General features: G+C 46.2%; 1 protein-coding gene across 1 annotated transcript in view; it reads right to left on the bottom strand.

The window, feature by feature from the left end:
• Window positions 1–385: 385 nt before the first annotated feature.
• RPIA (ribose 5-phosphate isomerase A) overlaps window positions 386–10,604 on the bottom strand; it is a 31,052-nt gene continuing 20,833 nt past the window's right edge. Inside the window, exons 5-9 of the mRNA XM_075563123.1 lie at window positions 9,465–9,529; window positions 8,331–8,399; window positions 7,359–7,500; window positions 5,509–5,608; window positions 386–1,291 (exon numbers count right to left, since the gene is read on the bottom strand). Of these exons, the coding sequence (XP_075419238.1) occupies window positions 1,194–1,291; window positions 5,509–5,608; window positions 7,359–7,500; window positions 8,331–8,399; window positions 9,465–9,529 (474 nt within the window). The 3' untranslated portion in view covers window positions 386–1,193. The remainder of the gene's footprint in view (window positions 1,292–5,508; window positions 5,609–7,358; window positions 7,501–8,330; window positions 8,400–9,464; window positions 9,530–10,604) is intronic.

Genomic DNA, 10,604 nt, shown 5'->3' with positions numbered 1-10,604 from the left:
AATACCAGCCCCTGGTGGGTGTTGGCATGAATCAGAGATGCTGCAAATGCAGTTTCCCTGGATTATGGGCTCCAGTACAAATGTTCTTTAACTGCTCAAGGGGCATTACATTTTGTTGTTTCCCCTGAAAAGGGGGTGGTAACACAAACCTGGAAACCTGTGGCGCCTGCTTCTCCACGGGGAAATGGTGCCCGTTTCTGCTACAGTCTCCAAGCCCACGGGGGCAGTTCTACTCTGGCCAGTAGGGTATGAGTTGGCATTCGCTGGCCTGAGTTGGCACCTACCCAATGGCAGTGAAATTTCTGATAAAAGGTCTTTCACATGCTGGGTGAGCAAAACTGATTCTCAGTTTACTGCAAAACTACAATTAATTTTAAAACATGGACAGAGTCAAAATCATCAAACTGTTTTATTTCATCCTCCAAACAATACAAAGAGGTGATAACACCTGACACCAAACCATGCAAATAACAATAAAGAACAGAAAAAACATAACATGAAGAAAATCATTAAAAAAAAAAAACAGTCCTTCACATTTCCAAGAGGTGCTTTGGCAGTATTGGCACTGAACCCAGATAACTGAATGAACCCCGTGCCCGACTTTAGCAGAAGTCCAACCACGCTTTCGCCTAAAAGTTGACACCACACTCTGGCGGACCTTTGTAAACTAGATCTTCGATGGAACCGAGCACTGGACGTCATCAGGACAGAAACTAAACACAAGTACACAAACGCCACAAAGTGTCCAGTAAGGCAGCAGGAAGTTGCTGTTGATTGTTGGTCTTTCTTATTTTACCAGCGTAAAGAATCGTTTTTATTTTTCTCAGCAAACCCAATTCTGAAGCTTAGCCAGCAGCAGGCTCAAGTTAAAGGTTTTAAAGATAGAACAGCCTCCCCCAGCCCTCACCAGCCCCTTGCTCCATATTTTGGTACATGTTTCATACAAAATATGAAATCAAGTGCTTTATTTTTTAAAAAATGAGTGCTTTTTAGTAGCAAAAATATATGTTCATATTTCTCTATTTTAAAAGACATTAATAACAATACTTCAGAAGACTGGGTGTAGGCCTTAGCCCCACAGCCACCAGCTGGCCACCGGGCATGGATACATTAAGGCAAAGGCTCCTGGACAGGCAGTTCCAGTGACACTGTGGGATGGGGACCCAAGTTGAACACAGGCCGCTCCCGCTGGGTCAGCAAACATGCTTCTCCCTCATGCTCACTGAGCCATCCTGCATCCCGAAGTAGACTCTCTCAGCCATGTTGATGAACAGGCCCGTGTCCACCACACCTGCAGGACAGACAGAAAGAAGCATTAAGTTTCAGCTCCCCAAGGCAAGAAGAGAGTCAAGGACCACAGGGTTAAAAGAAGTAACTACTACATGCAAAACTGGACAATCAAAAATCTAAAGGCCTCCTCTCCCGCAGGCACTGAAGAGGCTTGCTTCTCTACGTCTTGCATGGTTTAAATACTGCATGGCCTAAGAACAGGGAAAGTGTGCAGTCAGGTTGCATCCTCTCACCGTATTTATTCGATTTGTATGCTGAAGAATTGATCAGAGAAGCTGGATTTTATGAAGAGGAGTGACACTTCAGGACTGGAGGAAGGATCTTTAACAACTGGTGACATGCCAATGATACAACCTTGAAGCACTTGCTGATGAAGACCAAAGATTTTAGCCCTCAGCGTGGAGTAAAAACAAAAACCGACCCACTGCCATCAAGTCAATTCCAACCCACAGTAACCCTATAGGACAGGGTAGAGCTGCCCTGGATTTCCGAGATTATAACTGTTTTCCTCCCAAGGAGTGGACTGCAGCCTAACACACAGCCAGGGCTCCAGATATCTCACAACTGGACTGAAATGGTCTAAGATTACATCTTGCTTGTTGGATACACAATCAATGCTCATGTGCATGTGAATGTTGGACACCAGATAAAAGCAACCAAAGAATTGATGAGAAAGAGGGGGTTTGGAGTGGAGACCCAAAGCCCATCTGTAGACAATTGGAAATCCCCCCACAAAATGGTTAAAAGGAAGGGATGATTCAACCAGGGTGCAGTACAGCACTGACTAAACACACAACATTCCTCTAGTTCCTGAATGCTTCCTCCCCACCACTGCTATGACCCAGTTCTACCTTACAAATCTGCTAGGCCAGAGTACACACGTTGGTACAGATAAGAGCTCCGGGCACATGGAATTCAGAACAGATAAACCCCTCAGGAACAGTAGTGGGAGTAGCCATTATCATGAAGGTGGGGGGATGGGGGATAAAGGAGGAACCCATCACAAGGTTGGATACAAAGCCTCCCGCACCCCTAAGGGGGACAAATAACAGAAGTGTGGGTGAAGGGAAACAATGGACAGTATAAGACATGAAATAATAATAATATATAATTGATCCAGATTTGCGAGGGGAGCAGAGAGGGGGAAAAAAGAGCTGATACTAAGGGTTCAAGTAGAAAGAAAATGTATTGTAAATGTTGATGGCAACATATGTACAAGTGTGTTTAATAGAATTGCGTGATAGATTGTTATAAAATTTGTAAGTGCCCCCATAATAAAATGATTTTAAAAGAAAAAATCAAAGAACAGCTGAGAGTCACGTTCAAGCAATTCAAATGCCTTACTCGTGTCCGTCCTTCAGCTATGAGATGAAGAGCCGCCTCCTCCGAGATGCCCTCCACACTGACTGTGTGCAGTGGCTCAACGGGCTGCTTCAGGATGAAGCCAGGATGGCTGGGACTCACACTGAAGTGCACAAGCACATCATGTCCACAGCACAATAGAAAAGCCCAAGAGACTTAGACAAGTAATTTATAAGAGGTCATGCAATGAAAGAGCCAATAAACATTTAAACAGTGCTCGAATTCACTCATCTGTAGGGAACGCAAATTAAAATAAGACACCACTACAAAGCCACCAAAATGCGTGTAATGAAATATATCTGTGGGAAGACATGAAGAACATGAATAAAGAAAGCAAGAGACTATTAAAGACAGGAAAGAAAAGATCAAAGTGGATGTCAGACTAGACTCTGACACTCTTGAATGTAGAAATGGAAGAAAGGGCAGAAAAACTTAAAAGGCAGTTCAAGAAAACAAAGTACTGTTATAAAATATGCAAAGACCTGTTTGGAAGATCTAAAAGGAAAAGCATGCTCAGAATACTTCTCAAGCTGAAAGAACTAACGAAAAAATGCAAGCATTGAGTTGTGATATTGAAGAATTCTATGGGCAAAAGACTGACTGCAGAAAGTCTCAAAAGCAGATGGAAGGAATAGTCACTGTATCCTGAATTATTGGCCAACATCCAATCATTACAAGAGCAGCATATGATCAACTCCAATGGCACCGAAGACACAAGTCCAAGTTGCACAGACGGAATAGTCATCCTACATCTCCTCCCTTGACCTTGGTTGGTCCAACTCTGGGTTGTATTTTAATAGCAAGCCTTTCTCTTACCATTTTCCTTAAATCCCTAATAAAACTCTGAAACTTCTCTAAAATGTAGGTCCTTCTGTGGAGAGTGAAGTAAAGGCAAAATCTCCACACGCAAGATTCTCAAAGTCTTAGTAGTACTGTAAGCCAAGCAAGACACGTCTATAATGGAAGAACAGCACCACCTAGTGGGCACTACCAGAAACCCATTTACAGAGACATTGCTGGGTCTTTTCTAGCTATGTAACATTCTCTGACTTCCACCTAGTTGATTTCCGACTCAGAGCTACTTCGTGAGGTGGGTAGAAGAACTGCCCTGGTGAGTTTTCAAGGCTGTAGACCTTTACAGGAGCAAAAGATCTTCACTCTTCTCCCAGGGAGTGGCTGGTGGGCTCAAGCTGCAGGCCCTGGGGTGAGCAGCCAGAGCCTTTCATTGGGGCAGCACATTCTCCACCTGAACCAACAGGGACTTCTGAAACTTCTGTCCCTTCTGCTTTCTTAGATCTTTAGTTCTTCCAGTAAAAAGATAAATAATAACCAAGAGAAGGATAACTGAGTTCACCTTTTTGACTCAATACAGCTGGTAAAAAGAATCCATCTGTATGTAGATCATAAAAGAGCAAAAAAGTGTAGGGTTGGAAGGATGAGCTCTTTCTTCACACAAACTCCATTCCCAACCAGCAAGCATAGCCTAGACGCTGGTATATTTGGTCACGAGTGGAGACAGTGTCCTTTATACCTAAAGATTTCTTCATTCAAGAAACCATGTCTGCCTCCCGAGTCAATTCCACCTCAGAAGGCGTCATCCCATGGAACATTCATTCTCCAGAGCTTGGGAGCCGACAGGTGTGTAGCCTGACCTCTCAGTGCCCTCACACAGCTCTCAGCACCTCCTCTGAATCCATCTCTGAGCCATTCTTATCCCGCTCCCAAGTCTTGTCCCGCAGGATGCACCAGAAAGTCTCCATGCTCCCAACATCCAAGTCACACTACCCTCGTCAGCATGGCACTCGCAGAATTCAAAACCAAGAGTTTCCTCTCTGTGAACCTTCACCTAATTCACAATAAAATTCAAAAATCCTAAACCTGGGTGTAGAAGCAGAGAATCGAGGGCTCCCTCTGTGGTGATCCCTCTCAAATGGCTCAGCCCCTCTCGCTCTCGAGCTGCTGCAAAAGCAGACTCCAGGGAGACGTGGAGCGCTGGACACCATGCCCAGGTTACGGGACAAGTGATAGGCCACAGCTCCTATGTGAATACCCCGAGAAACTAGCCTTTGTACTGGTGCTGCCATGCAGAATTTACCACATTCTCTCTAACGTAAGATGGGGCTATTTGCTCCCACAGAGGTTGACAAGCTCGGAACGCCCATTACGGTCACTAAGTTGAAGTGATTCAACAGCAATGGGTTTGCTTTCGGTGTCCAATTTGCAGGCATGGCCTCTGCACAGCCTCGCTCTGCTTTGCCTAGATTCACTTCACTTCCTTGAAAACAGAAGCCGCGTTCTGCAGATCAGAGTCCCCTGCAATGGGAGCCACAGCATCTTAGCCATGCTGTGTCCAGTGCCTGTGGGTGAATCAGGTGTCCTTATGCAAGGCTTGCCCCCACAAGATGGCAAGCTTATTCCAAAGGAAGCTCCCTTACTATGCATCAGCTCCCAAGCCCCAATGAAAATGGCTGTGAAAGGCGCAGCCATCAAAGCAGGTAGTTGAGAAGGACATTCAAAGGTCAAGGGCAAAGCCAAGCATCACTAGGTTAGAAATCACAAACATGGTATAGAGGTGGTGCTAACACTGGCGGCGCTGTACATTAGGCTGACTGCAAGGCTGGCAGTTCAAACCTACAGTAGCTCCCGAATAGAAACCGGGTCCCTACAAGACGGACAGTTTCAGAGACCCTGTACAGGATTATCAGATAGCTATCACTCGGAAGCGATGTGATGGCAATGGGGCTGTCTTCTTCCTCTTCCTAACCAACGTGCCAATGTGCCTTTAATGACCGGAAGCAGGGGCTGTTTGAAGAAAGGGGCATGGGTGTCTCTGCCCAGCACACTCCACCCACATACCTGGGATCATCTTGATGGCGGTGTTCACGTCATGCCACTGGTGCACCTGCTCAAACTTCCAGTCCAGGATAAAGTTGCCATTATCCGTCACCACGGGACCCTAGAACGTATTTCCCATATTCACTGGGGATGAAATCACAGCGGGGGCAGAGGGGACAGGAAAGACGAGGTGACAACAGAAGACCAGTGTCCTGATCAGCCTGGCTGCAGTCACTACTCTGCAGACTCGTGCTCTTTTCTACAAGGAGTGCAATGAGTCAGGAGCTTCGGAGTTGGAAAAATCAGGATTTGGGTCTTGTGGCAGCATAGGTGTAGATCTCAGAGGGGCTTCGAACTATGAGCCTCAGTTTCCTCAAGTCAAAGAAGGGGAAATGACACCTCCTAAGATACAAAGTGGCCACTAGGGTTAAATGAAACTGCGGGTGTGCGTGCTTCTAAGTGCTCAGTAAGGGCTCCACAATCTTCAGCTCTGAAGTTGCTACGGGTCAACATTGGCCCAGTGGTACCCAACATGGAATCTCAAAGTAGTTCTCAAGGGAATGGTTCTGGGCGGCCACTGAATTCTAGAACATCCAAGAATATTTAGTGGTTGTGACATGGCCCTGCTCAAGACCTGCCCTCATGAAGAAATCACTAAAGACAAGGGTGTAACTTCAAAATGTGGTGAAGATGGTGCCCGGCTTTCAAAACAAATAAAGCCTGGGGTCCTAAAGGCCTGTGTATTCATCCAAGTGAGGTACCAACTAAGCCCACATGGAAGAAGCACACCAGATTCAAATTCAAATATGACAAAAAACAAAACCCAAATATGAAGAAGGGAAAGGTATCAGAGCTTTCACTGTGGACACTCAACTTACAGAAGGCTATGGAAGAGAGCAGGAGCCCACATCCATCCACACAGTAGCTACGTGGAGGATGTCCCTGCAGTCCCCTCCAAACAGAACCGAGGTTCGCGCATGTCCTGCCATCAGCCAGACTGCTATACACTTGACTGTGGTGGATGGCTCTCTGTAATAATAGGATACTGGCCCTTGGATCTCTCCCTTGACCACTCCGCATTTGTTCTAGCCCTAAATAGTTCCTGTTTCTCAACAGTGGTTTTCTCTCTGGCTTATTGATTTATTTCCACATGTGCACACTGATTTTGCTCTCCTTTTTTGCTTTGTTTTTGTTGTTCTGCTATGTTTCCCAATTTATGAAGCACAAAGGGGCAGATGTGGAGAGACAATAATTGATGTGACGGCTTATCAGGAATGGGGGAGCTGAGGAGCAAACAATGAATAGGGAGGTGGTGCACTAGAATTCATTCTGATCGTGTACATACAACTCCTGTCAAACACGACTGAAATATGGAAGCATATAATGTGTGAGTTATATCTCAATAAAACCACTGGGGGGGAAAAAATAAACCACTGGGGGGGGGGGGCGGAGAATAAAATAAAAGAAGTCCTGGAACTCCAAAGCCTGGAGAACTGACATTTAAGGTGAGCTCACCCTGAGGAACTGCTGAGTCTAAGGCACAGTGACCAGATTTTTAACAATTTTTCCCGCCTCCCGCGGCATTTTTTAAAAGTTCCGAGTTTTGTAAAGAATGCACGACAAGCTAGGGTGTATGGTTTTCGGCTGCCATGTGGCTATTTCGCCAGGTTATGAGTTTTATCAATGGTGTCCTGCTTTACCAATGTTAAAATCTGGTCACCTTACAGTCTAAGGGCCAGAGAAAGACGGTTTCCCTGACTCGTGCTGGGAATCTGCCGTGTATTAAGTATATTACCTACAAGAATGGGAATACTGAAACTAAAGTCAGCGCTCTTAACAGCACGGCCCCAGAAACCTCCCTGGCCACTTACTGCCTTGTTAACAGCCATTCGTAGCTCAGCCACACCTCCAAACTTCCGGGTCACGGCGCGGCTCACAGGGACATAGGCCATTGGGATGACCTCGATTGGGATCCCCTTATGCCACTGATCCCCAAGGTTCTGTGAATTCTTCCTGAAAAATAAAATAAAAAAAATTTAAAGCCCACAGTGAAAATAAATGCACTACATGTGACAGATTGGCATCAAGTTCAAGAACAGGTTTAATGGCACAGTGGGACAGGAAGTGATCTGAGACAAACGTCCAACCGACGCTGCTGATTACTACTTAAAAAAGAAACACGAACTAAATATGGCAAAAATGTGCACACGTGACATGGCGGGCTTACTGTACCACCAAACTCTGGGCCACTGAAAGGAACCCAACTCATAGCGACCCTAAAAGACGGGGTAAGAACGGCCCCTGTGGGTTCCCGAGACTGTGGGTCTCTGCAGGACTAGACCGCCTTCCCCTTCTCCCACAGAGTGGCTGGTGGCTTCACACTGCTGACCTGGTGATTATCAGCTAACACATAACCACCACCCTACCACAGGTATCTAGTATATCACTCTGCCTACTCTGCAGCTGTCATGTTTCAAAAACCCCAAATATAGATATTAACATGCTCAGCACAAGTGTCATCCATCAGACACGAGGTCGAACAATGCTCACCACACAAGCCTGTGTGCAGACCCTGACCTAAGACGACCCGACAAGTGGCACACGAAGACAGCTTGTTACCAGGGCAACAGCTACTTCCCAAATGCAATAGAGGCAAGAGCCCAGAGGAAAGCCGAATATGAGTCCTCCCAGACTCTGCCCTACACCCTAGCCAGCAGTCTTCGCCATCTCCCAACGTCAGGAAGCCCCCTCCACTCGCTTACTTCCCCCTCCTCTGTGAACTGGAGTGAAGACTGGAACCCAGGCCACCTCCTCCGGGGAGTTCAGAATACCGGTCCCCTTACCTGAAATCAGCGATCACAATGAAGTGGCTGGCATAGCCCGCTACAATCTTCTCCTGAGTCAGGCAGCCTCTGAGGACAGAGAGAAGAAAATGAACACACAAGTAAGAAAAAGCTCGCATGTGGGAACTACAGTCAGACAAAAGGGACTCAAATCAGTTCCCTTCTGTTACTTGGAGAGAAGCCGAACTTTTTATTTTTAAAAGGGTATTCATAGGCTCATTATGCTGTTTCCAGTCAAGAGATCATAGAAAGGCTGGCCTACACCTGGGAGATCTAAAGCCTGGCCAATAGGTCCAAGTCAGGTCAGACCATGACCCCACCCATGCAGGCCTACGTACAAGGAGACACATGCCAGGTGCAGCGGGCCTGAGTGGAAGGATCTGTCACCTGGGAAGTCAGAAAAAGCTCTGAATACATGGCAGTGCCAGCTACCTCACAGTCAAGGGGACAAAGTGGAGCATGCAGGACCCTGAATCAAGAAATCTGGGTCCAGGCCCAACTCTGCTGCTTACTGGCTAAGTTATTTAGCAACCGCAATCAAGATGAATGAGGCACATCAAAAACCTCACTCTTCTCACCTCGAAGTACCCCCGCAATGCAGCACTGAATTACTGTTTTCCATGTGGATAAGTACATGCATCCCTCTCTATATACAGGTACAAAACCTTGGACACACACAGCTGCCCACAGGGTTGTGTTGGTCTGTACAGTCTGGAGCAGAACAGTGGCTTCCCAGCACATGGGTGGCAACTTACTGCCTCCCCCTCTTCCTGTGGGGCGCCTGGCCTGCTTCTCTGACTTTGATTACATGGGGCTATTACTCCCCTTTAAAGGAGGGGTGCCTTTCTGAGCTTCATGGCACAGTGAAACCAGCAGAGGCACCAATTCTGCCCTGAAGAGTCTGACACACAGGGGTCTGACACACCGAGCAGGTCCCTTGACTGCATGTGAGTAAAGAGAAGACTGCAGAGATAACACAGGGAACCCATGAAGAGGTCCAGGCTTCTAATCGCCAAATGCTCACAGTGTCCCAGCAGGAGACAAGCTCACATACATCATCACAGCATCTGACGGTTCTGTGTGCCACTTGCTTTGCTAGGAAGGATCATGCAACAAAGGCCCCATGACACTCACCCGCCACCCTTGATGAGGTTGAGTTCAGAATCTACTTCATCGGCACCATCGATGGCGAGGTCGATCTGTGTTGTAGGGAAGGAAACAGAAACATCACTGAAAGCCTCTTCAGGGAAGACTCTGTGCTGAGGTTCAGTATGTGATGACTCATTAGAGTCTTAAGAATAGTATCAGACAGTAGGAGGTATGGTCATCCCCAAGTTACTAATCAGCAAACAAGGCCCCGAGAAGTTGGGCAAATCCTCTAGGGACAAAAGGAAACAAGTGCATGGTCTGGGAACCCACTTTTCCCACAACACTACACTGTTGGCTGTAGACAAGCTGGAATATGCACCCGACAAGTGCACAGCCTATTATGCTGAGCACGACACACTGAAGATGAACAGGCTCACATTCACAGTCAAGAACAACAATTCAGGTTCTATCCTGAATTAAAATATTGTCAGTGATAAAATAAGATCCATATACCTACAAGGAAGAACAGTTAATATGAGTAGTATTTAAATTTGCAGTCCAACTATTACTGTCAAAGAAAAAGAAACTATTTTTTTAGCATCTGCAATGTGAAATTGTTCAAACATGTAATCAAGGTACACTGAAAATTACCATTAATTGGAATTGAAATGTTGGAAACAAGGAGGATCGATAGTTGGAAACTATGGCCTCGGTGATAGAAATTAAGTTGGAGATCATATGCGAGAACGCAAGACCAATGACTTATTCCTTACAAATACCCTTTCAACAGCATAAACAGTTACTATACATGTGGATCTCACCGAGTGGGATATTCAGAATGAAATCAACTACAGCTGTAGAAAGAGGGCGGAGAAGCTGAGTATCATCAGTCTGAATAAACCAAGGGCTGAATGCAGGGGAGACAGACCATCTTCTGCGCAGATGGAGTCAATGTACATCGCCCCTACAGCATCCTCAGAACCGTCTGACGCGCTGAACACCAGACGGGCTATGGGAAGACAAGGGCATCGTACAGGAGGAACACAAAAAGGGCACAAAAAAGGCTGCAACGAAGGAAAAGATCAGAATGGGTGGCAGGAAACACTCTGAAACCAGCTCCTAACTGTAGAGTAGCTAAAGTCAATGGTAGACACGATCATATAAAATAGCTAAACAGAAAGTTCA

This window comes from Tenrec ecaudatus, chromosome 11 (assembly GCF_050624435.1).
Source record: "Tenrec ecaudatus isolate mTenEca1 chromosome 11, mTenEca1.hap1, whole genome shotgun sequence".
Lineage (NCBI taxonomy): Eukaryota > Metazoa > Chordata > Mammalia > Afrosoricida > Tenrecidae > Tenrec > Tenrec ecaudatus.
This window is presented reverse-complemented; position numbering and strand designations above follow the sequence as displayed.